The sequence below is a fragment of the Quercus suber genome, unplaced genomic scaffold, assembly GCF_002906115.3.
Source record: "Quercus suber isolate HL8 unplaced genomic scaffold, Cork oak 2.0 scaffold_614, whole genome shotgun sequence".
Classification (NCBI taxonomy): Eukaryota; Viridiplantae; Streptophyta; class Magnoliopsida; order Fagales; family Fagaceae; genus Quercus; species Quercus suber.
Window position 1 is genome coordinate 222485 of NW_027070057.1, and position 27189 is coordinate 249673.

At 35.5% G+C, this 27189-nt stretch overlaps 1 protein-coding gene and 1 long non-coding RNA gene across 3 annotated transcripts; both read left to right on the forward strand.

Annotated features, from left to right (window-relative positions):
* Positions 1 to 3403: 3403 nt before the first annotated feature.
* LOC111999560 (uncharacterized) lies at positions 3404 to 7728 on the forward strand. 2 transcript variants are annotated; one of them, XM_024031693.2, is made up of 4 exons: positions 3404 to 3827; positions 4142 to 4227; positions 4879 to 6761; positions 7287 to 7728. In XM_024031693.2, the coding sequence occupies exons 3-4, from the start codon at positions 5016 to 5018 to the stop codon at positions 7455 to 7457; spliced, it is 1917 nt and encodes a 638-aa protein (XP_023887461.2). In that variant the 5' UTR covers positions 3404 to 3827; positions 4142 to 4227; positions 4879 to 5015; the 3' UTR covers positions 7458 to 7728. The 2 variants fall into 2 exon arrangements, with proteins under 2 accessions (XP_023887461.2, XP_023887462.2); XM_024031694.2 differs by lacking the exon at positions 4142 to 4227.
* An 885-nt stretch (positions 7729 to 8613) lies between these two features.
* Positions 8614 to 13215, forward strand: LOC136061408 (uncharacterized). The gene is made up of 3 exons (XR_010625688.1): positions 8614 to 8778; positions 9297 to 11182; positions 11385 to 13215. It is a non-coding gene; the product is annotated as an uncharacterized LOC136061408 (long non-coding RNA).
* The last annotated feature ends 13974 nt before the right edge of the window (positions 13216 to 27189 follow it).

Here is a 27189-nt window from a genome sequence, read left to right on the forward strand (position 1 = left end):
TCGCTTTAATCAATTCCAAAACTGAAATGAAACCTTTCTCACTTCCATATTCTTTTTTGACAACCACTTCTATGTATTCTTCATATCATATTATATTATACCAATTTACCATCTTAGAAAAATAGGGTTTGTTATTATAAGCCTTTTAATATAAAGAAAAGATGATTCCATTCTCATATACTATATCTATATTTATATTTTTTATAAACTAATTTAAGTTATATATAAAGTTTGAATACCTCATATGTTCTCAAAACTATCCAACGACCCTTTTAATTATTATTAAAATAAAAGGACATTCTTAAATCAAACTAAGGATTATTTTTCCTCGTTTCAAGTGACAATGTTTATTTTCACCAAGCATCTCAAACACATTAATTTCTTCTCGCCCAGTTTCTTTCCTTCGCGTTAGTGCCTAGTAGGGTTCCAGTGTCAAATCTTCTATCTTTTACCTCTTTCTCTCTTAGTTTTACTGTGCTTTTGTGTTAGAGTCCAATCCTAAGAAAGGTTATGAATAGATGGTTAATAGTTAATTTGTTACTCCCTCTAATTTTCCAATATAGTCTAGCTCTTATCTTTCCTTCCAAGTAATTTTCGGTTTGGTTATAGTTATTTGTTTCGAAATGCAAGTTAATAAATGACTTTAAGCAATAATAGTCTTTTGCTTAAAGTCATTAATTATCTTGCATTTCAACAAATAAAGCTTTCCAGGAAAAGGTGATCAAAATACATATAGGTCAGTATTAAAAACAATTATGATTTTTATTATTTCCAAAAAATAGTTTTTTTTGTCAGTTGTAATTATTACAAAAGATGGAGTAATTGGTTTTTTATTTTTCAATGTTAAAGTAAAGACTATTATTTCCCCCCCCCCCACCCCCCCCCCCCCCCCCCACAAAAAAAAAAGAAGCTTTTTATTGAACAGAAACAAATAGCTAAAGAGAGAACCTCTCCAAATCTATCTGCATTTCAAAAACCCTTTAGCTTACAATAATTAACCAAAAAGGCATCATTATGATTTATGGCAACAAATCCAATTCGCCAAAAGATTTTAAGCTAAAAGTGGTATTGGTTTTTTCAAATAAAAAAAGAAGTTATTAATAGCGTTTACTGATTTTTAAGAAAATGACCATATTTTAGAACATCCCAAAATTGAATAAATGACACACCAAAAAAAAAAAAAAAAACCTATAGGGAGTATCTTATACGTAGAATAGTGTTATTTGTGAAAACTACAAGATATAAAACTTAGAAGAAAGTTGGTATCAATCCCTAAAATTGGATGAAAATTGTGACCAAGTAATATTAACACTCCATTTGTTTTGATAGAAAACTCTTTTTGGAAAACATATTCTTTTTCTTATCTTTGGTTACAATCATAAAAATGAACTACAAAAAACATTTCTTGAGAGATAGTAGTCCGTGGAGAGAGAGAGAGAGCGAGGGAAAAAGAGAGGCAACAGTTACAATTTGAAGATATATATGTATGTGTGTGTGTATATATATATATATATATATAAAAGTGATGGTTTGTTGAGTATGTAACATTTTGATAAACATTTTTTGTTCTTGAGAGGCAATAAACATTTTTCACTCTCTATTAGGCTTGATTTTCCATTGACCACATAAAATATTTATCATTAACTTGTGTTTTAAGTCATTCCAACACCATAAGGTACTGGGAAAAAAATTGTCAAAACATACCCAACGTAAATATGGCTTGATAATTGTATGTCATAATTTGGCATAGTTTGTGAAATTCAGAATTAACTCGAGATTTATGAATGTTTGAGAATTTTTTTTTTATGAGAGTTATTCTAGAACTATTGAGGTTTAGCTCAAGATTTATTAACTCAAGATGAATGTTTGTGAGTTATTCTAGAACTATTGAGGTTTAACATATTTGGTTTTGTATGTATGATGAAAATAGCCAAAAATAAATTCAAATCCAAATACTTTGGGATGGGGTCAACGTTGATCAAACTCAATGATAAATGAGAAAGTTTCAATGTTCATCAACTCAAATTTTAAAGTATAATTAAGGAGTAATGTTTTTTTAAAGCAAAATGGAGTGTTGGACTCTTTCACCACCTACCCAATTTCATGTGAAATATGTAATTATTTCTTTTTAGAAGAAATCGCAAAAGACAAAAGAAATATTCAATTAGGATGCCTATAATCATAATGGAATTGAGGTGAATCAGATGATAAAGCTGTCCTCCTCCACCGGATTTCACTGAAATAAATATATAAAAAAGTGAGATTATTTTAAATTGACACCGCCACAAATAAATACTATGTGGGAGTGAGAGGATAATATGAGCACATTAAAACCAGCAATAAATAAAGTGGATAATGGTAACATGAACACGTACAGAATGTTAATATTGTGGCTAAGGTATGCATGTACTTGACCATTTCCTACGTTATCCTCTCTCTCATCTCATTGTCACATGTCTATGGATTATAATATCCTTGGTAGGTAGGAAGGAACAAGGATCCAAAATTTCGATACAATTTTCGAATCCCATTAACCACCAACTTAATATAGATTTTTTTTAAAATGTAAAATTTAACGGGGTGGTATAGAGATTTTGATTGTTATTATAATAATGAAAGTGTAGGATATAATATTATAAATTCAAGCAATTAAAAGAATAGATTTTAATTTTGTAAAAATGAAGTATATATATTCATTTATTTGGATTTTCGGAAAAGCAATTTGCTTATATTTGGCAATTGGCGCCCAAGTGGCCCTCCTTTTAGGGTTTTAGTGGAGAGCTGTAGCTATCATGCGCACCAGCTCACTTTTCTCCAAAGAGGCAAGGAAAAGAAAAGAACCCAAAATTCCTCTTTTTTTTTTTTTTTTAAAATAAATATATATATATATATATATATTGGGGTATAAATTGATTTTTTTAACTGAAATATAGGACTCATTTGGTAATATTATTTTAATAATATTGTTTAAATATTTTAAAAATACATATAAATAAAAAAAATATTATAAAAATACATATTATATAGTTTAAACATCACAACCGAATTAGCCCATACTCCTCCTTCGCCAATCCTATCCTTTGTCAGCTGAATAAACCTATGTATGGTTTCGGTGCAATAGGCTTTTGTTACTTTGTGTACTGTAAAATGGCCCGTAAATACATGCAAGTACTAAAAAAAAACGTGAAGTGGGTCCTACACGGAAACCAGGATTTGAGGCTGAGTTTTGTGGTGTAGGCACCAAAAATCAACCAAAAAACGTGGCTGATGACCCCCATTTCGTTTTCATCCCCCATTAATCCCACTCCTTTCTTTATTTGTTTCTTTATTAATTAATTGTTTAAGTTATTTTCACACAGAAAGAAACAAAAAAAAAAAGAAAAAAAAATTGTTTCACACACAAACACAAAGTACACACAACTCCTCTTATAGGACCACTCACTTCAATGGTGACCAAAAACAGTTACAGTTACACACACAAACACACACGCGCGCACAACTTTTTCTTGAAATTTTAAGAAAACAACAGGGAGTTTAAAAGAAGTTTTAGAACCTAGTATATTTTAGAGCCCTTTTTATGATTTCTTCTTTCTCTTCCATGTGCTAAGTTTTGTTTTCTCTATCCTTCACCTTTTTTTGTGTTGTTATTGTTGTTTTGCCTTTCTTTCTTTCTTTGTTTCCACTGTTTGACCTTTCAGTCTTTGTCTGAAGCATGACAACACAAGCTTGAAACTTTAAAATAGCGTTGCTGTATTGGGAATCAGCTGCTTCTCTTACTGTTTTTGTCTATTCGATTGGTGTGGTTCTTCTTGGATCCAATTCTTAAGGTAAGGATTAAGAAAAGGTTTCTCTTTTATTTTATTATTATATTGTTTTTCCTTCTCAAAAAAAGAAAAGAAATTATTATATTGTTTTTATTCTTTGCTTTGCAGCTTTTGCTGGGTGTTTTTTGTATTGTTTATTATATATATATATGTATATATATATATTTTTTTTGTGTAACTTTGTGGCTTTGTTGGATTATTTGCACTGATTTGTTTTTCTGGGTTTTTAATATATTTCATTTTCTTTCATGGGTTTTACTTAAGAGGTGGCAGGAAGTTGATAAATTGAATCTTTTTCCTCTGTTCTTCTTTCTCAGTTCTTGAAAAGATACACCTTTTAGCTTCTGTGAACAGTGAAGGAGGTATTCCTGAGAAGAGCTGAGCTGCTTTGATACAAAACTTTGTATGGAATTCGAGCCATTTACTCTGTGTGTGTGTGTGTGTGTGTGTGTTTTATGAAATTGTATTTTGTAAAAGTATGGATGATTCTCTCTTTATGTTCAAATATATGCATCTGAGGTTTGTACATCTGCAATTATTTCCACCAATGCTCTTCTTCCTTTGTTGTTTATTCCCCTCTCTCTTTAATGTACTTCTTATCTGCTATTAAAAGTTTAGATTTGCTTTATAATTCAATTTCACAATCATAAATCCTTACAAATCTAAACCTTTGTTTACCCTTATATATATATAGATAGAGTTATCCTGTTGATATCAATAAAATGAAATAATGTGTCCTAATTTGCCTTTTCTTTTCCATTTCTGATTAGAAACAACTTTTAATAATATCCACAAAAGGGAAAGTTGGAACATGGAACATGCTTGTTATTGCATATTATGTTCGTTTCTTGTCAAATAAATAAAAATTCCTTGGTTCATTGTTTTAGGTTATTTTTTGGAGGCCAGCATGTCAATCAAATGCTCCACTTTTGGATTTGTTAATAACTACCTGTCAAATGATTTGTGACAGCCTCTGTTGATTTTTATCTTTTAATTTTATTTTCCTAATTTTGCAGAATTTTGACAACTTTATAACCATTTCTGTTGCTTTCAGATTTCTTGCGAGGACCGTGGAAAATAGAGGTTTATATAATCTGGTGTACTGTCATTATCATGATATCTAGTTGGAATTAGAGGATGGAAAGTAGAGTTATCTGCTGTTGATGCGACTCTAGTCCATAGAAGCAGAAGATGGAAAATGGATTTGTCAATGCTCGTAAAGATGGCCAGCAAGAAGATTCATTGCATAGCTTGAGCAAGACCAGAGAATTGAGTGGAGAAGAAAGTCTGGATTTTTCTGAGTCAAAATCAAAAAAGTTGGTGAGAAGAGTAAATTCGCCACGTGCAATAATTTTAAATTTTAAGCAATCTCAAATTCGCAAAAGTTGCAATGAGAATTCTTTACTTCGAAGTACTCATGGAGTGGACAGTAGGATTCCGAAGCATTTGGTAAGTATAGATGAAAAATATCTTCGTCGTTGCCTGGGATTGATTCATATCAGTGCATCAAAAGCAGCACGATGCAGTACATCTATGAATTTGAGCTCTCTGAAGATGAGCATTTTGTCTGACAGCATAAATCCAGCTAAAATTGAAAATAGATATTCATGTGATTCGGCTAGGTTCATTTTTGAATGTCCGTTGGAATCTGGGACTGGGGGTGTAGCTGTAAGCCCTGCAGGACGATGGATTGTAGGTACAATTATGGGGAGCAAGAGTATGATGAACGTATTGAAGAGCCCGTTGTTTCATCAATTTGGTGCCTTAGATGGCAATGCCAACTTCACAAGATCGAATTTGAATGATATTAAAGGTTCAATATGCTATGATATTGTGGACTCTCGCAATGGGTTAAGTATATCTTCACCACAGAAGACAAATAAGGAACCTCCATCTATGGGAAGCCATACAGATGGATCTGATAGGGCACATAAAAGACGTGTTTCAATGTCTAGCACAAGCTCTACATGTTCTGATCAGTCTTCTTCTTCTTCTGCTTCTGCCACTGTTTCTCAGGGGATGCTCCAATGTACATGGAAGGGGGGGCTTCCTTATTTTGTATTCTCTGCAGATGATCAGAGGGAGATCTACCTAGCCAATGTGTGGAAGGTTGAGTCAACAGATGATAAGGCTGTAGACTATATGTACTCATTCCATTCAAAAAAGGGTGGCCAGAAGGACCTATCAATTTGTGATAATGAGTCACATCTTGTTGGTAAGATGAAGGTTTCTGCATCTTTCACCCTCTGCCCGGACAATTCCAAAATCATGGAGACTGAGTTCGTTTTGTATGATGCTAATGAAAATTGTGACATAGAGACAAATACTTCAAAGCATAGTCTGAGGAAGAACAAGGGCTTGTCAAAGAAGGTGGCGGAAGTGTTCAAAATGAGTCATTTTTCTAAACAGAGGAATGTCTCCAAGTTTGGGGGATCTAGTGCCATACTGGAAAACTGTTCCTGGAACCCATCCTTAGATACAAGACGCAACCTTGATGCATTAGGTGGGGCCAAAAAGTTGGAAAATCATCTTCTGCCAAATTTTGAATTGGCTGCCATTGTTGTGAAAGACCACCTCCGTGACAAACGTCAGGAAGAAGTTGGGGGTTGGGGCTTGAAATTTCTCAAGAAATCAGGGCCTAGGCAAACAGTAGCTTCTCCAGAAGTATCGGTACATTGTGAAAGTTCTGGTCGAAATACTGGTGATTGCTCTACAAGTGTGGACATTCTAATCCCAGAGGGTCTTCATGGTGGGCCAATAACAAAAAATGGTGGCCCTTCCACTCTTACTGAAAGATGGAGATCTGGTGGACACTGTGACTGTGGTGGTTGGGATATTGGGTGTCCTCTCACAATACTTAAAACTAGATCAACCAAAGATGAGATTTTGCCTGAAGTGGAGATAGAGGAGTGTAAGCCATTTGATATTTTTAAACAGGTGAGTCAATCTCCTTGTTTTCTTTTCTTCTAGTACAATTAAGAATTGCAGATAGTATTGAGTGTCCCTAATGGCTTCAAGCTATAGCAACTATAGAGTTTGTTTTTGCCATACATCTTTACAAGAACTCTATATTCTGTTCTTCTCCACATAAGAAGTTATTTAATTCTCCTTCTGTCATGCTATTTTTCATATAAATAATTTTAACTAGTACAGTATTTAATTTTATTGTAGTTCTGTCGTATTCTACTGTACTGTGACTGAAAAAAGAAGTATGGCTAATTTCGCTGACTAGATCTGATGTTTGCCAAACTTAGTTCTTGTTCCTTCGATCATTTAATTGTGTCCCATAAATTTTTTCACTTGCAACCTAAGGTATTTTAGTTGTTATAGATAGATTTCAGAAATAATTTTTCATACTAGTGTCTATTCACATAATGGGTTTTTGTCATATTTATTGAACTTTCATGCAACCTCTCCTTCAAAATGCAGTGATATAACTGTGGCCTATCTTCAAATTTTCAGGGTTCACAGCACACAGCTCCCACATTGAGGATGGAAACTGTTCGTGATGGTTTATATTTTATTCATTTTCAACCTCCTCTATCAGCTTTGCAGTCTTTCTCGATTGCGGTGGCAATTATCCACATTCGGAGTCCCACACTCCGGCCCAAAAAATTGCAAGTGTTGAAGTAGCAAGATCCAGGGTGGTGTTTATTTTGTAGTTGTAAACCTTACTGTGTTATAGCAGTAAGTCAAAATTTTAGTATTTACATATGAGTTGAGATGTTGATTATCACATTTTATGGTTGCTAATTGCCCTAGATTCAGAGTGTTTTCATACTTTAGGTTAGTTGGTGCTGATTGGTTTATTTTATACTTTGATTCTTAGTTCAAACACTCCTGTAGTCTGCTCCTTTTTATCAAATGTACAAGTTATTGGTAAAGTGAATTTGGTTTGAAATCATCTTGATGACCATTAGCCTATAATGAGATTGGTGTACTCCATTGAACTAGGATCTTTCATGAAAAATAGTGCCATGGTTTGTTGGTCACTTGTTGAAAGTTTCGCAGCTTGGACAGATGAGGACATGATACTTGTGGCTGACTCCTGTATGCATTTTTATTTAAAAAGAAAAAAAAAAAGAAAAAAAAGAAGAAGAAGAGGTTTTCAGCTTCATTTTCCTAATGGCGCAGAGTTAGAAGTTTATGTACTTTTGAGGGGAAAACCATGCTCTGTAGATATGGTTCTTATGCATAGAAATAGACTCTCAAACAAAAATATGTTTCAGTCTTATAAATTCACACACACGCATTCTTTTTTCCCTGTCTCAATTTTTTTTTTACTTTTATGAATTGCGATGTTTGGCTCTCTACAAGTCATAGGTACAATTTGAAGATCATAATTTTTTGAATGAAATTGTGAGGATGCAATTTGAAGAGGATTATTTTCCCTCCTCTTTTACAGAAGTGTTACAAAGAACTTACATGTGTCTGTTCAGCACTTCTAGTAAAGTGTTTCTTTTGGAATTTCTTATTATGGGAGAGCCAACGGATCAAGTCATCATTCTTGTGTTTATACTTATGCTGAATTTTCTGTTTCTTTTTGTCAGAAGCTCATGGTTTAGTAGTTTTTTTTTTACTGCTTGATCTGTTTGTGCACTTTTAGAGATCACTTGAACAAACATAGATGCAAAGCATGGTATGTGTCATATAAATATATAGAAATTTGTACTATCATTTCTTAATGGAGGAAATTTTTGATTTCATATTTTTACTTTGTTTAGGAGAAAATATTGAACTTATTCCCCCCCCCCCCCCTCCTGTCATTTCATATACATAATGTAATGGTGGCCCTTCCACTCTTACTGAAAGATGGAGATCTGGTGGACACTGTGACTGTGGTGGTTGGGATATTGGGTGTCCTCTCACAATACTTAAAACTAGATCAACCAAAGATGAGATTTTGCCTGAAGTGGAGATAGAGGAGTGTAAGCCATTTGATATTTTTAAACAGGTGAGTCAATCTCCTTGTTTTCTTTTCTTCTAGTACAATTAAGAATTGCAGATAGTATTGAGTGTCCCTAATGGCTTCAAGCTATAGCAACTATAGAGTTTGTTTTTGCCATACATCTTTACAAGAACTCTATTCTTCTCCACATAAGAAGTTATTTAATTCTCCTTCTGTCATGCTATTTTTCATATAAATAATTTTAACTAGTACAGTATTTAATTTTATTGTAGTTCTGTCGTATTCTACTGTACTGTGACTGAAAAAAGAAGTATGGCTAATTTCGCTGACTAGATCTGATGTTTGCCAAACTTAGTTCTTGTTCCTTTGATCATTTAATTGTGTCCCATAAATTTTTGCACTTGCAACCTAAGGTATTTTAGTTGTTATAGATAGATTTCAGAAATAATTTTTCATACTAGTGTCTATTCACATAATGGGTTTTTGTGATATTTATTGAACTTTCATGCAACCTCTCCTTCAAAATGCAGTGATATAACTGTGGCCTATCTTCAAATTTTCAGGGTTCACAGCACACAGCTCCCACATTGAGGATGGAAACTGTTCGTGATGGTTTATATTTTATTCATTTTCAACCTCCTCTATCAGCTTTGCAGTCTTTCTCGATTGCAGTGGCAATTATCCACATTCGGAGTCCCACACTCCGGCCCAAAAAATTGCAATTATTGAAGTAGCAAGATCCAGGGTGGTGTTTATTTTGTAGTTGTAAACCTTACTGTGTTATAGCAGTAAGTCAAAATTTTAGTATTTACATATGAGTTGAGATGTTGATTATCACATTTTATGGTTGCTAATTGCCCTAGATTCAGAGTGTTTTCATACTTTAGGTTAGTTGGTGCTGATTGGTTTATTTTATACTTTGATTCTTAGTTCAAACACTCCTGTAGTCCGCTCCTTTTTATCAAATGTACAAGTTATTGGTAAAGTGAATTTGGTTTGAAATCATCTTGATGACCATTAGCCTATAATGAGATTGGTGTACTCCATTGAACTAGGATCTTTCATGAAAAATAGTGCCATGGTTTGTTGGTCACTTGTTGAAAGTTTCGCAGCTTGGACAGATGAGGACATGATACTTGTGGCAGACTCCTGTATGCATTTTTATTTAAAAAGAAAAAAAAAATAAAAAAAAGAAGAAGAAGAGGTTTTCAGCTTCATTTTCCTAATGGCGCAGAGTTAGAAGTTTATGTACTTTTGAGGGGAAAACCATGCTCTGTAGATATGGTTCTTATGCATAGAAATAGACTCTCAAACAAAAATATGTTTTAGTCTTATAAATTCACACACACGCATTCTTTTTTCCCTGTCTTAATTTTTTTTTCCTTTTATGAATTGCGATGTTTGGCTCTCTACAAGTCATAGGTACAATTTGAAGATCATAATTTTTTGAATGAAATTGTGAGGATGCAATTTGAAGAGGATTATTTTCCCTCCTCTTTTACAGAAGTGTTACAAAGAACTTACATGTGTCTGTTCAGCACTTCTAGTAAAGTGTTTCTTTTGGAATTTCTTATTATGGGAGAGCCAACGGATCAAGTCATCATTTTTGTGTTTATACTTATGCTGAATTTTCTGTTTCTTTTTGTCAGAAGCTCATGGTTTAGTAGTTTTTTTTTTACTGCTTGATCTGTTTGTGCACTTTTAGAGATCACTTGAACAAACATAGATGCAAAGCATGGTATGTGTCATATAAATATATAGAAATTTGTACTATCATTTCTTAATGGAGGAAATTTTTGATTTCATATTTTTACTTTGTTTAGGAGAAAATATTGAACTTATTCCCCCCCCCCCCTCTCTCAACTTGCTGTCATTTCATATACATAATGTGTTTGCTGGGTTGAATTGACCATTTCTACTCTCCAACATGATTAGTCTTCGTGGTGAGCAAAATTCTTCTTTTTTAACTGTTCAGCCATGTGGTAAGGTCCTAGCTAGTCCATTGAAAGAAAGAAAAGGAAAAGGAGAAAAATTATCGTCTTATGTTCTTCACCATCTAATAAGAAAAATGTGAAATGCTTTGGGTTTTTAAATTTTTTTTTTTTTTTTTATGTAACTAGATGCTATTGACCTGAGAAGGAAATTATGAAGAAAAAGTTGCAGGAGCTTAACATATTATGCTTAGAACGATGTTCAAGGTTCCATACCTACATCATATCCAACATTTGTGTCTACACATACATAAGCATGTGTTGCACTTTGCTTAAATATGCAATATATTAGTATTCAAACCCACTTTTATTGGTATATATTTGTATGTTTTTGCTAACCATTACTTAGTAATTGTTGTCCATATCATAAGATTATTGCTCGCTAATTCATTTTAGGTGGTGCTACTCAGAAGGAGGTTGCAGCTTGTGGGTTACTTTCTAATAGAGATATCTACGAGGTTGTAACTGATATTCCATTTTATGTTGATTATTGACTTGAACATTCATCCATAGCAAAGATAGTTATAAGTTTTTGTCCTTTGCTAGCTACTTCATTTTCGTGTTTCAACATGGCAAGCAACTTTCGGACAATTATGTTTTCTGTACATGCCATTCAGTATTTGTCCCACCTTTTCCTTTCATTTGTCTTTCTCATTCCAGCTCAACCTAAAAGCATGTTGATGGAGAACCAAGAAACTAGAAGGGAGGAAGCCCCAGAATTGTTGCTTTCAGAGCAGAAGATATCACTTGAAAGTTGCACAAGGTAGCTAAGCTTATCACTGTTTCTTGATGTTCTATGTGAAGTTTTATGAATCATAGATCAGTTAGACATTCATTAAACTTTAATTGAAAAAAGAAAAGGCATAATAATTTGAAATTCCTAAGTTTGTAACTTTTATAAAATCCATATTTGGATGCTATAATAAACCTGATCAGTGTCCAACTGGATATTCTTGAGGCTATGCACCCAGCCATACTCATGAATAAAGTTGTAGCCATGAGGAGACAACTTAACATGACTAGCATTTGAGTGGTTAAACATCATTGTTCAAGAGGTAGCATCCTTGGATACATTGGTTGAGTTTATAATAAAGTTCAAGATGTTGCAGTGCAACAGCCTATATATATGTTTAGAACGGCAGTTTAGGACACTGTAGGTTAATACTCTAAGTTGCATAACAACACGATAAAAACTTTGTGGATGTCTTGATTTGGCTCTAAACCTATATAATTGTTTCTTGTTCCATTTCATAACGATATGGGCATAACCAAATTTTAATTTACTGAAGGATACGTAAATTATGGTGAACCTCTATACCTTGTGGTTTGTAAAATAGTAAATGGCATGAAAGTAGATCATCTAATAGATAACTTCTTTTCTCTTCTGAAATATAGACTTTGCTTTAGTATCTGGAACATTTTAATCATGATGAGGTTTTTCAGCTGAAACTTGTCTATCAATGAAAATATGTACACTTAAATTAGTTTAGATGTTTCTATGGATGTGATACTATTGTGAAAAACAGACCCAAAAAAGAAAAAAAAGAGTTAGCACCACCAGGCCACAACTTGCTGCAGTCATGAACTTGTGATAACAAACTTCACTACAAATGTCCCAACTTCTGAATTATTCTTTGGATTCTTTAACTTCTTTATCTTTAAAAGAACTGTTGTAACCTCTTTTAGCTTGAATATTTCCAATCAACAGTTCAATCACTAGGTATGACAGTCATTAGGATGTCAAATGAACAAGGGAGCATACCCAAAGGCAGTTGGGCTTGAACCTCCTCCTTAATTGTAGCATCCAGACTTGACAACTGTGGTAAATGTATTTAAATTATTCAAATGATTCCTAGTATCAGTACCTTCTTTCATGGGTAGTTAACACAACTCTTTTTTCAAGTTCAATTGATTTGCAAGCAACTTTGACATATGTATACCTTGTCCACAATTATTGCAGTTTTATTTGACAAGTACTTTTCCCTTGAGGCAAGATTCAAATGGATAGTTCTTGCTGCCTTCATTCAAGTTCTTTCTCATTTATCATCCAATATAGTAGTTAGCTTTTTCGACATCTCATATAACGCCTTGATCAATCCTTGCTGCACTAGGATATCTTTGATAATACTTTGCCAAAAGTAAGTTTTCTAGTCAAACGGCTTCATGGCCTTTTCAATCCTTGCTACACTAAGAGATCTTTGAACTTTTTCCCTCATGGATTGGACTTAATAGTTTTCAAATCCTCATCAAAACTTATACCCTTCTCTTCTTGGTTTGATGGTTTCATGAAGTCACTGTCATTTAGATGCTTCCCTGAAGTCACTGCCATTTGGATTAGATATGTGACCTTGCTAAAATTTTAATTTTGCTGTGTTAAGTGGTCTGATCATGACTAACGAGAACATTTCATTCTAGAGAAAGAAGGGAAAATTTGTAAGCTGCTTCCTTGATTTAATTATAAAATTCTCAAACCCTATAACCTTTTTTTTTTTTTTACCAGTATAGTTAGTAAGGTTTGTTATGGTATGATATGATAGTGGTCACCACCAGACTCAGTTGCTTCCATTCATAAGACTAACGAATGTACCTTTTACTGTGCTGTATGCTGGAATTATTTACCTTAGAATTGATCCAAGGCGCATGGAACAATTAAGTGAATAGTGCCTAATGTTGGGTCATTTTCTACACATCAGTAAGAGTAGCTTAAGCCCTTTACTTTATGTAATGAGACATTAAACCTTATCATCATTGATGTATAGTATACCCTCTTCTTAGCTTCTATTCAAAAGTAGTTAATTCCTTGAACCAAAGCCAAAGGAATAGATTGTAACCTACTTGCTCTGGTCCAGTTCCAACTCTCAATTAAGTAAAAATTGTCACAGCTTTCATATAGCAGCAGTTTAAAAGTTTGGAGAGAAACCTTTTCCATTAGGAAGTCAAATCATACTTCAAATTACAATTTAAAAGTACTCTATATGTATGAGAATGTACTTGAACATGATGAGGAACTTCATGATTAGTTTATTTTCTGGGTGCATGGTTGGGATGGCTGGATTTTTTTTTTGGCATTATTGGTGAACAACAAGACTGAGGACTCAGATTAAAGCAGTATTATATGTTCAATGAGCTAATTTTACTATTTCAGCTTTCACAGCAGCAAATACAAAAAAGTTTATGATAAAAGAGGCTTGCTCGTTGCTGGGGGTCATAACTTTAAAATTTCAGTTGTTGATAGCTAGAAGGATCTGGGCAACCATTTTCATAAATCTTTTACTTGGTGTAGAATTTGAACGTCTGCTCTATTGTTCTGCTTTAGTTTTTAATATTAATGTAGGACATTGTGCATATGATTGAACTCTTTTTTAGTATTGATATAAAAAAGTTGATACTTTCTCCAAAATATATATATATATATAAGTTAAATAAATTTTTTTCTCCCTTGTTCTTCCCCAACTAGCTATATAATTTTTATCGTTATAATTTATCATTAGTCTTATGTTTAGGCGTGTAGCCTCTTGGGCAACCTTTTTTTGCTCCCTTCTTTGCCACGTTATGATTTTCATTAGTAGCATTGTCAGTTGTCACTGCATCTAGGTAGGTTTCTAGAGCTCTCTCTCTCTCTCTCTCTCTCTCTCATAATTGCTTGACTCCTTTTTTTTTTTTTTTTTTTTTCAAAAAACAAAAAAACGAAGGACTCCTTTGTCAATCGCCTACGCCCTTTAGATTTTTCAAGTACGTCTTTAGCCTTCATTTCACATCTTATCAACATATTCATCTAAACAGAAATTTCTACTTGTCTACTTTAATCATTTTATCTTTAAACATGGCTCTTTCACCCCCTTCTAAATCCACCACCTAATCATTGATTACTGATTAGGTTACTTTGTATAATACCTTTTTTTCTATCTTCTAACACAAATATCTAATATCACCGTCTTATGTTGATTGGTTACGCTCTCTTCTGGCATCAGTTTACATTATTTACATCTACTATTCACTTTTTAAGTAAGATGAAACCTATCTGGCTAATGTTTGTCTCACTTTTAGAGATTTTTTTAAAAAGTTTTTTAGAGAGTCTCACTTTTGGAGGTAAGTTGGTGTAGTTTCACTCTTTTCTAAACCAAATGGTTGTTAATATCGAATCAGACATTATTGCAAAGTCTAGGATAGCATCTCCTAGTTTATTCCTCCATAGCCTTATCTTTCATGAACTCTTTCAAAGCCCCACTATTCTTTCCAACTTGACAATTCAGGTCTCCCCAATAAAAATATTTTCCTCGTTTGGTAACCCTTGAATCAATTCATCCATGTCCTCTCTAAATTTTTGGATGATGGATTCGTCCAATCCTATTTGAGGAGTGTAACATTAATTATGTTAATAGTTTATTCTCCTAAGGCAAGTTTGTTTAACATATTTCTATCCTCCATTTTCTAACATCATCAACATCTTTTTTTTAATACTTTTATATAATATTACCCTTATCTCGTTCCTATTTTTTTTATCTTTTTTAGCATACCATAATATATACAATCTTATATGTTCAATTTCATATGATAGTGTTACATGTTTAATGTGATTTGACTATGACGTTATTTTATTTTATAATTTGATAGTTAGAATAATAAGGGAGAAGAATTTGAATTTTGGTTCTCTTAATAAAGAAGAGTTAACTATGTCACTGAGCAACAAGACTCTTGTACTATAATATTAACTATTAAATACTTTAAAATTATTAATATTATTTTTCTTTCATTTACATTTGATTTTTGTTGAGGTCCAAAATTTCACAACAAAGCCCATTTTATAAAAAAAATAAAGAAGGCCCAATTCGTGCAGCAAGAAGAATCGACATTAAGGCCCTATGTATGTTCAGATTTTCAGCAAAAAAAGCCATTAAAAAGTCCAGCAAATTCCAGTGAAAGAATTGGGTCGGGATCCCCAGAGGCTCGGGATCCTCGGGATGTGCAGCATAGTTAAAGTGGGATTGAGACAGCTCAAAAGGAGTATCACAAAATACAAGAAATGAAGAACAAATATGTCCCTCTCAAGCACTAAGTGGTGTAGCAAAGAATCAGAAAGCTTGGAGAGTAATAATTCATGAACAAAAGGCTGGTATCCCGGGGAACCCAGAATGAAGAACTATAAAAGGAAGTGGCTGGAAAACCTTCAACCAGCAAGAAATGATTCTGCTTACTTGGGAAAAATGACAACAAGGAAGACAACCAAAAAGCTAAGTCCAAGAGGTAAAAGGACTTGAAAGAACAGAGGGTAAAAGTCAGCTATCCAAAATGGAATGTCAGTAAGTGGCTTTTAGGAAAATAGGACTAAAAGATGAAAACTATGAGAAACAGAGAAAGAATCAATGGTCAGAAATGGCTGGCATAACAGAGGCTCTGGTACCTAAGGAGCCAAGGGGGAAGAATCAATGATATCCAAACCCTAAAATGACATTATAAAAAGGGGGAAGTAGCCAACATTAAGGGGCAGGATGCAAAATAGAAAAACCAGAAGGGAATCGTTAAGATAACTCTGTAAAACTCAAGAAAAACAGAGGAATATCTCCCAGTATCCCTGAGAATAGCTACTATAGCACATACTCGGGTTCAAAATGATTCAAACTTTGCAAGTCTTAGAGGCTTAGATAGCCATCTAAGTCTGTAATTTTTGAGCTTATTTGGACCTTGTATCACGTCGTAGTGAGCATATTGTAATCCACAATCAAGAAAAATAATGAAAAACCTCATATTGATTTGAGGATCTCTAACAATTATTTCGTGTATTTCTTTATTACATTGTCTTCCTTTACTGTTTCTTGCTAAAATCCTTCTCACCTAACTATCTTGGAAGGCAAAGCCCAAGCAAAGCCACTCGGACTTGAGTTCCAAATCCTACAAGTTTTGTGCAAAAGCACTAAATCTGTGAGAATTGGGGCCAGGATCCTCGTGGCTGAATCATTCTCATGAAACTCATTTACATATATGTATATATATATGTATTAAAATGTATATCCTAATCTAAGAAACTAACAATTAGTTGAAGATATGTGTAGTGTGTTTTTATGTAGCACCCATAGAGGTAAAGGGAAATGACAAAACTCTATTGCATAAGAAACATGGAAAAGATCATATAGTTCAGAGAATCAGAGCATTCTGGGTTCTTACAGGCCTAGTACACCCCGGGATCTCACGACAGTACGCCCCGGGGTACCAAAAGGAATTGCATTTTTCATCTTGAGGAGCTTTATGTGACTTGCGCACAACTTGGTTCGTAATCAGCTCCATTTAGCTGCGGTGAACCAAGCCCAGTCCACCAAAACAACAAGTATTTGGGCCCGAGATCCTTGTCTCTACTTGGGCCTGTGTGCTAAGAAAAAAAGCACACTCACAATTTTTAATTAAGGTATATAGACATTAACATACTTTTAAATAATTACTAAATATTACAAAAATCCTAATATTTTTACAATTAATTCTCAGTAATTTAAATGTTATTTGGGGATTTAATGCCAAAAGACTTGTAATTCAATTGGTTGGACTTTTGGTTTTTTCAATGGAAATATCCAGAGTTCATATCCTCCAATCTTGTTGCAATTATCAAATTATATAAAAAAAATATTATAGGATGATTTTGTTATGATTAATTATGACATTATTTGGTAGCTATAATATTTTATTCAGTTTTATATGGATTAATTGATTGAATTTAAAATTAAAATATGAATATTGTGGTTTTAGATTAATTTATTAATGTATTAATATATTTACATAGTATTTTAGAACTTCTAATTTAATTTAATGTCCCCGAACTTTGGAGGGACTAGTATTTTTTACAACATTGGGCACAAGGATAGCTCTTGGCTTGTGCAAAATTTTAGTTGAAGTAGAATTTTTTTAATTTCTTGAAATATATATATATATATATATATAAAATAGAAATTTTATTTAAAGTAAGGGCAAGACTTAGGTACAGTACTTATGTGCTATTCTTTAGGTTCTCTTCTTAAAATTTTGTCACGTGGATTTTTTCTTATGGGATAAAAGTGTATTTTTTAGTTAAGTAGCCATAGGGTTAAATTTTAAGAGGAAAACCTAAGGAACAACACCTAAGGTACTGTACCTAAATTTTGTCCTTAAAGTAAAATATGCTAACAGTTAGTTTATAAATTACTTGATATTTTGGTGATAGAGTTTAATTCAATGTATGATAGTATAGCCACTTGTCACATATAGAAGATAAAAAATTGGCGTAACTACAGTTTTTAGGATTCAACTTTTTTTTTTTTTTTTTTTGAAAAGGAACTGAAAATTTCATTAATGAATATGAGCAAAATCAGAGTACAAAGCCTCCATAGCCGGAGGGGGAGAGTCGTCAATCCAGAAAACATCATCGTGATATGCCTAGCTTCTTGTTTCCAATGTTTATTACATCGTTTATGATGTTTATGTCATAAATCTTATAGTAAAATTACAGTCATACGATATCATGTTTTCATTATGAGGCTTATACTAAAATTATTAAGATATTATTATTAAGCCCTACTGATTGACAATATTGAAGTTCGGAATGTCGGCATGTTTATCTGCAAAACCATTAGGAAAGCAAAAAAAAAAAAAAAAAACATTGTAGTAAAAAATGTTACAAATCAAAGAAAAAAATTCAATTGCAAGCATAAACAGAGACAAATGGGTATAGAACATATCAAGGGAAAAAAAGGTGACTTTCAAAAAATCAACCTAGACCTAAACCCCACCTGGTGTCCCTTCTCTCATCGAGCAGGGGAGGCCATTGTGCCACTCCCTAGAGATGATCAAAAAATCTTTGTTCATGCCTTTGTTGGAATTAGGGAGGCATGAGATGAGCCTAACCTTGGGGTACCTAGTTTTTAGGTAATATCTCTGCCTTTTTAGATGATGAAGGTTGTAAACACAATTAACATCATGGTGGGTAAGGTTTAGGCCCATTTTCTCGTTAGGGGTGTCTACGCTTCCTAAAATCCTAAACATATTTGGGGTACATTGAATGGGAGCTAATCTATGGGCCTTAAGGTAATCCCTAGTAACTGTGCCCATAGGGATTCACATCCCTCCCTCTAAAAAGGCAATCATAGGGATTACCACTTCTCCCTCTTGCCTATCAGTATGCCAGTCCCTTTCCTTACAATACCTAATGGAGACTTCTGGCAGGATTCTATACTGAGCTTTGAAGCTCTCTGTACTCTCCACGGAGTCTACCAAATAAGCAAATCTACTCATGTTTGAAAGAGGGTTTAAGGTCCTAAGATGGTAAAGGAAAACTAAGAGGGCTGAAGGGAAAAGGGCTCTGTTAAAAGAAAAGTAGAAGGAGAAATATATGAAGAGGTTTAAGAAAGACTTACGCGAAGATAGGAACTCTCCTCGAACTGGCTCTTGATATTTGTAAAGGCATAAGTGAAGCGAGTAAGTGTGCAAGTGAAGTGAATGAGTGCAAAAGTGGAGTGAATGAAGTGTTCGAACAATATTTGTATCAAAGAGAGAGATAAGCGGGAAAATTCCCGCCTGTGTTCCAATAAAATCTCTCGCCGTTGGATCCCCATCACCCTACAGAACGCGAGAAACATGGAGCCGCAGAAATTTAATGAAGGTGCGTCTAGGATGCCGAAGCGTCAGGAGCGTGCGTTGGGTAGTTAAAAAGAAACCTCCGTAGACAGAGATGATGTATGATAAGAGCGGGGGTACTTATGGTTATATTGAAATCCTTTTTTTTCCGAGGAGCAAAAAAGGAGAATTTCGAGAGGCTATTGTAGGGATGATAGGCCCAGTTGTATATATTGGGCTAGGGGCCTGGTCTGAGGACGCCTAGTAGTTTAAGGACGGGTAAACATTGTTATGGAGGTCGGCATTAATGAATAAAAAAAGGGATCTAGTTATGATGGTCCAAGAAAGTGGTCCGAGGAGGGATACTTCCTTGGTTGAGTGAAGTAGAGGTCAGAAGGTGTAGTCTGCCATCCAGAAGCAACGTTCTAGGAGATTCTATTGATAAGGATATACATCATGAGAGCACAAGACAAAGGAAAACTATGAAATATCTAAGAAAAAGCTGCTACCATCGCATTGAATACTCTGTAACTAACTCTCTGGCCGCATTAATGAGGAAGTGATACCTGAACGGTAATTTTTAGCCTTATAGCTACTCCCAAAGATTTCAGGAAGGTGCTGATGGGACAAGAATCAACACCAGCAATCCAATTTACACGTGGAGGGTAGAGATGAAAGAAGGAAGGTAATATAAAATGGAAAGAAGACCTTGAGGAAAAGGGATCAGAGAATTAAGAGAAAAACATTATAGGAATAAGAACTGGACTTGTAAATAAATTCAAAAGAGATATATACAAAAATTGATCTCCTCGGATTGTGCCGATGACGATTTTCTTTGAATTAAACTAGTTTATCTTTACTTTCTTGTCATCTAGGCCAACTATAATTGTTGTCTGATTTATTAGAGCTTAGTTTTCTAACCCATTCTTTACAAATTCATTGTACTAGACTCTTTGGGCGTAAATCCTTGAACCATTGGCTTAGGAACCAAATTGTGTCCTTACAACTATAATTTTTAGGATCTAACTTTTTTTTTTTTTGAAAAGGAACTTAAGATTTCATTAATGAATCTGAGCAAAATTAGAGTATAAAGTCTCCACAGCTGAAGGGGGAGAGTCCTTAATTCAGAAAACATTATCATGAATATGCGTAGCATAACGAGCCAACGAGTGAGCTACAGTACTAGCTTCTCCTTTCCAACATTTATTACATAGTTTATGATGTTTATGTCATAAATCTTATAGTAAAATTACAGTCATACGATATCATGTTTTCATTATGAGGGTCACATTAAGTATACTAAAATTATTAAGATATTATTTATTAAAACATTAAATCTATCTTAACCACGGCTCTATTGGTTGTATTAGATATTAATTAATGCAATATCAACAATATCATTTTTTCAATGACAATTATTTTTAATCATATACTTCATTGGTTAATACAATCATATGATTGAATTTCATTAAAAAAAAAAAAAAAAAAAAACTAAACTCGTAAGAAATTTCATAATTAAAAAAAGAAAAGAAAAGAAAAAAAAGCTAAGGAATCATATTGAAGTTTTGTCCTAAGATAAATTCTTTGAACCAACCAAGGAGAATGTATTGATTGTTACCTATCAAGAACTTATGGCAGGAGTTTTGGAACTTAGTTGGCAGTTGCCTATTAAGTAATACTAGTATGTAACCCCGTGCAACCGCACGGGATTGGTTAATTGTAATGATGCTATTGGCCAATTTTTTTATTTTTTTTTTTGGGTTTATCACACGGATGATAGAATTAAATCAAACAATAAAAAATATATATTGCATTTTATTATTAAGTAATGCTATTGGTCTTTTTTTTTCTTGGTTTATCATACATAGGATAGCATTAGATAAAACTATGAATAAAAAAAAAAGAATATTGCATTTTATTATTTAAGTGATGCTACAATGAAGAAAAAAGAGAATATTGCATTTTATTATTTAAAATATATAAAGAGACATTAAAAAAATAAAAACTGATCATTGAGCTTGGAATCTTATTGAAGGCGCCAATGAAGCGTTAATGTAGGAGAATGTGAAGTAAGGAAGAGTGGGATTGAATATTGTGTTTGAACCTGGCCTTACTCTGAGAAATTCGTAAGAAGGAGGAGAGGGTAGTGTGTGGATCTAGTTGGTAGAGGTTGAGAGAAGAGGAGACATGGGATGATGATATGGAATTAGGAGGAGATGATATTTTGCTTTTATAGTCATTCTTGTTGGACTCTTTGGTTTTGGTTGTGGGATTAGAAGAGCTCCAGATTCTATTGAGATTACCCATAAAAGTGTGTAGGGAGATGTTCTTGCTTAGGCCAATGAGTATTATTATTATGGTTTTCTTGGCTTCCGTGTTAAATGTTAATACATCATTTATTTTGGTACAAAAATTAGAAAATTTAGATAAGATACATGACACAAAATTGGAGTCCAATTTATAATCTCCATAAAAGTGTGCAGGTAAGATTTTCTTGCTTAGGCTAATGAGCATTATTGTTGTGGTTTTCTTGGCTTCCATTTTAAATATTAATGCATCATTTATTTGGGCACAAAATTAGAAATTTTAGATAAGATACATGACACAAAATTGGAGTTAAATTTATAATCTAATTAGATTTTTTTTTGAATTTTGATTAGGACAAGTAGCGCAAAATTAAGAATCTAATTAAAATCTAATTGGATTTTCTCTTTACTTCACCTATTATTATATATATAGATTTATTTTTGTTACTGTGTTATGGCGCTGTTGAGTCATTGTTCACAGTTACCTGTATACATTAACCCAAAAAAAAAAAAACAGTAACTCATATACTTATATTTTCCTTAAAAAAAAATCCAATATACTCATATATATATATATATATATATTTATTTATTTTTTTCGGGTAAGCTCATGGATCTCTCAAAAAAAAAAAAAAATCCATGAGAATACCACAAAAAAGAAAAAAAGTGTCATGTATATGTTTGGGAATAAACTTCCAAATATCATTTCTAAGTTTTTAGAAAATGCTTGTTAGTTCATTAAACTAATATTCAAGGTTTTAATTTTAATTTCCTAAATTGAAAAACCAAAATCACTGGTTTTTTGTTTTTTTTGCAAATATTAGAGAACTATTTTTTTTTTTTTTTTAAATTGAGTTTGAAACCAATTTTCAACTAACAATTTTGACATCATTTGTGTTTAGCAACTGTAGGGACTGGATTTGAGCACTTCTTCTGCTGACGAGTGGACTCAGACCCAACTAGCCAATAAATGAATTTGTAAGAATGGTTTAAGAACTAGACTTTAGTGATGGACAACGGTCAATATGATGTTCATAAAATCAAACACAGATGAACTAAGTTATCTAAGAAAGATTGTCCTCGCACAATCCGAGAGACTTTGTAATACTTATTGAAGAGCATGGTCGCTTTTTCTTCTATTTTCTTTTTCCCTATTATATAGTCCTCCTCAAAGATCTTTTCTTCACTTGTTGATCATCCATGCCTCTCTGACTCCCGTCTCATCAGCCACCTTACAAACCTCCTGTGAGTTGCGGTAACAAGGCACACTTTAGAGGTCATTTCTCCATTAATGCGGTCAGAAGTTAGTTTGTGCGCATTTAATGTGGAGGTGAAGTTTCTCCTTAATTACCCCTCACCATGCTTCCTGGATGACATCATACTTGTCTTTTTCTTGGGTGTTGAGGGAGACCCCTTTGTGGGTGCTGCCCTTAGTTTCTGTGGTCTCGGATGGCCAGGACAGGATTGTCCTGGCAATATTTCTTGCAACTTGGGCTTTCTACGCTCACCCTCGAAATTCTTCATCCTCGGCTGGGCCTTGGCTAATATAAAGTGGGCTGGAGTCGCCAGATTCTTAGGCCCCATAATAGCCCCTCAAAATCCTGCTGTTCGGATCCTCAGACGGGGAGGAGGATTTTGATGTCCTCGGGCCTTTGTCATGGCTTGTCCAGTCTTGTCCTACGTCAGCACTAGAGTCTTTTCACCTGTCCAATGCACGTCTCTGGTGCCTTGATATACGGCGCGCACCCATATTAAATTCTGGCGGCTCTATACTCCTCACATTCAACAGTGTAATGGTAATCTAATGGTGGAGTTTTTTTGCCTTTATGGGCAGGAAACCCTACACAGTTGTTTTTTATTGAGGGTATAAATACCCATTTGAACCGACTTATCTCTTTACTTTTGCATTCAAGAGTTCTTGCACACACACCCTAAATCCGGTCAAGTCTCCAACCTAACTTGCGTCTCTTTGCAGCATAAAAAGCCTGTCTTATGAGCCTTTTCTCATTTCTATAAGTTTTCTTCTTACTCTATATCGTGTTTTCCCCCTTCTGATTTTCTTTTCCCCTTATTCCTCTCTTTCTTTCGCTCTTCCCTGAGTCTCTCAGCCGCTCTTTAGGATGGGTAGGTTTAAGAAGTTGGTTGAGTCTGAGGAGGCGATGGAGAAATTCATCATCGATTATAGGATACCCAGTAACGTGGGTTTGAGGTATTGTGAAGAGGGGGATTGGTATATCAGGAGGGAGGTAGGTGAAGTAGTGATTCCCATAATCGCCTTCCTTGAAGACGGTATGAGAATCTCCATGGGGCCAGTGATGAGGGACTACCTTAGACACTTTCGATTAGCCCCTATCCAGTGCGCCACTAACGTGTTTAGTATCTTAGGTTGCGTGGATGCCTTAAACGAAAAGATGGGGTTGAGGTTAACCCATCACGATGTAAATTAATGCTACAACCTCCAACACCTGAAGGGTAAGTCCTATTACATGAAGACGAGGGAAGATAAGGTTAGGCTTATTCAGTGCCTCCTCGAGTCCAGTAAGGGGCTAAATAAAGACTTTCTCATTGTGTTTGAGGAATGACATGATGGCCTTCATTGTCCAACAGAGGAGGGGACACCAGGTGGGGTGCCTAGACTAAGAGAGGACTTGATCTTTTGTGTTATTGTAGTTTGCATTGTTTGGTTCCTAACATGAACATGCTTTCTTTTTAGCAAATCCACACGCTTTTAGACGACACTTCCATTTGGTCAATAAGGAAGACATGGAGACCGTACTAAGGGCGGAGATCTTTGTGAACAAAGCCGACAATCAAGTTAGGGCTGCTCACAAGATCCTCGGGTACGATCGATCCAAAAGTCGTTCTCGGCTCCGAAGTACGTGATCAGGGCCAAAGATCCTCGGCTTTACAAAATCACTGTAGCAGAGCACGGGTTTTTACTCCTTGAAGGGTCTCCTGTCCCATTGCTAGGCCCTTCTTTGTCTCGTCAGGCTATAGAGGATGAGGGAGAAAAAGCCGTGAGAGAAGAGGAAGTTGCTGATTTGGGTCCGTTCGAGGACGAATTTGGCACTTTCGACCTAGTGAATCCGTTCGAGGACCCCTCTGGTGACCTAGGCGAGCCTAACTTGATCGAAGCGGATATCTTGTCAGAAGGGATTTTTTCTCAGGTCGAGATGGGTTTCAAGAGGAAGTCTCAGACCAGCTTGTTCGATCTGATTGAAGGCCAGTTGGGTAAAGACGCGTTAGGGAAGCAATTATCCAAGCCTCCTCCTCCTCCACCCAAGCCTCAATCGGTGTAGACTAGGTCGCACTCAGTTCAGCCAACCCTGACTCCTCAGCTTGAGTCCGCCAATCCGAAGAGGAAGAGGCCATCTAAGGCAACGATCCAATGGATGGGGGGAGATCTCGCTCTTCCCAGGAAGAGGATGAAGCCCAATGACCATTCAAGTAGTTGAGGATTGGGCACTGGGGCCAGGAAAAGGCGGTCGCCTGGCAGTCCGAGCCCTAGGCTTGGCTGCCTGCTGCCATGCTTCATGGGGAGCCCTTAACGGATGACGCCTCCATTAGGGACTTCCGATGGGGTGAAGGCGCTTACGTGGCCGATGCCTTGGAGAGGTCCTTACTACTCCCCACCAACATGGCCAAACTGGGGGGCTTGAGGAAGCAGGAGGTTGTCCTTAGTCTCAAAAGGTACCTGGGTATGGTAAGACCTCTGACACTTATGCCTTCGTTGAATTCTGTTCCTTATTTCCCAACTTACTATGTGCTTGTTTCGATTGGCAGGTTGTCCAGGCCACTTTTAGGTTGGAGGAGGAGGCCAATAACTAGAGCAGGGCCCCAGACCAAGAGTGCGACAAGTACTTGGATGCTACGAATACCCTTAAGAACTTCGAGATTGATTTCAAGAAGGCAAGGGAGGAGCTGAAGGAGATGACGAGGGCCAGAGACAGCGTGGTATCCGACCTAGTTGGTGCTAAAAAATAGGTCGAGGACCAAACAGGGCGCCTGCTGGAAGTTAAGGGTCAGCTACAGATTGCCAACGAGCATATTGTCGACTTGAAGAAGAAACTGGCTGAGGTAGAGGAGGCCAGAAATGTCGCCGAATGGGCCAGGGACGAGGTCTTGAGGGCTAAAGTAGAGGTTAAGTTTATGAGGACAGAGGCTGAAAGCTCTAAAAGGCAAGCGAATGAGGAGGCTTTTGCTGTAGGAGTGGCTGAGATCGAGGCTAATCTCAAGGCTCAAGTACTCGAGGTATGCAGATGCTACAGCTCCCAGATTTAGAATGAGGCCCTCAACCAAGCTGGGGTTGAGGCCTTGTTTGAGCTTAGGAGGTTGAGAGAGTGTACTACCCCCTTGCCAACTCCAAAGTTGGCACCGCCTCTAAAGCGACAGGCGAAGGCCAGGCCAGTACTGCCAATGATCCAACTTCAACTAATAAGCCCGCCGAGGCCAGTGCTGCTAAGGATCCAACTTCAACTGATAAGCCTGTCGAGGAGACTGGGCACCAAGGGGCGTTGGAGAGAGAAGAAACCAGTGACCAAGAAGCGCCCCAGGATGTGGTGAAGCCTCCTGCTGACTCTCAAGCTCCTCCTGCCGAGAAAGAGCTCTCCAAAGCTGCCCCTCTAAGCCAGGATCCCAAGGAATCAGACGTAACCTCTCGACAAACCCCCAAGGACAAGCTGTTTATCAAGTTGAAGAAATAGGCCATCTCGACGGGCCATCCTATTTTGATGACTTTGGCCATTATAATCTTATTTTCTTTTCATTTTATTTTATTTTTTGTCTTGGTGATATTGTAATGAGACTATTTTTTGATGTAATGTATCCAATCGTCTGCGTTTATTTCTTCGAATGACGTTTCCCATTATTTGTCATGCTTTAATGCTTTACTCAATGCTTAGTTAATCCTAGTGATGTGCTAGTAGTATTTGGATAATTGAAAATGAGGGACCTATGATGTAAATTTTGCCTCAGGTTTTAACCAAAAACTGAACAGTCTCAACAATGCAACTTGTTTTCCCTTTAGATGAATTACAAAGGATTTTGGTTCACAACGTACACTTTATACAAACTTACGCCTTTTATAAACTTGCCGAGCCTAAGAGAGCATTTCAGCACTTGAAGTGCTTTAAATGATGCTCATGGGTTCGCTTTCGTTTCACATCTTTATCGAAGTAGGCTGGGGCAAGTGATCCGAGGCAATAAACTCCCTTCTGGTGGCGCTTGCAACTTAGGTGAATGCTCACGCTCCGTTTTATTGAAAGTAACTAGTTTCCCCACAGGTTTGAATCCGAGGACCATGAAAGACTTTTGTTCTGTCTAGTACTTAATTTTTCGAAGTAGCTAGTTTCCCCATAGGTTTGAGTCCGGAGACCATGAAAGACCTTGGTTCTGTCTAGTACTTAATTTTGCGAAGTAGCTAGTTTCTCCATAGGTTTGAGTCTGAGGACCATGCAAGACCTTGGTTCTGTATAGTACTTAATCTTGCGAAGTAGTTAGTTTTCCCATAGGTTTGAGTCCGAGGACCATGCAAGACCTTGGTTCTGTATAGTACTTAATCTTGCGAAGTAGCTAGTTTCCCTATA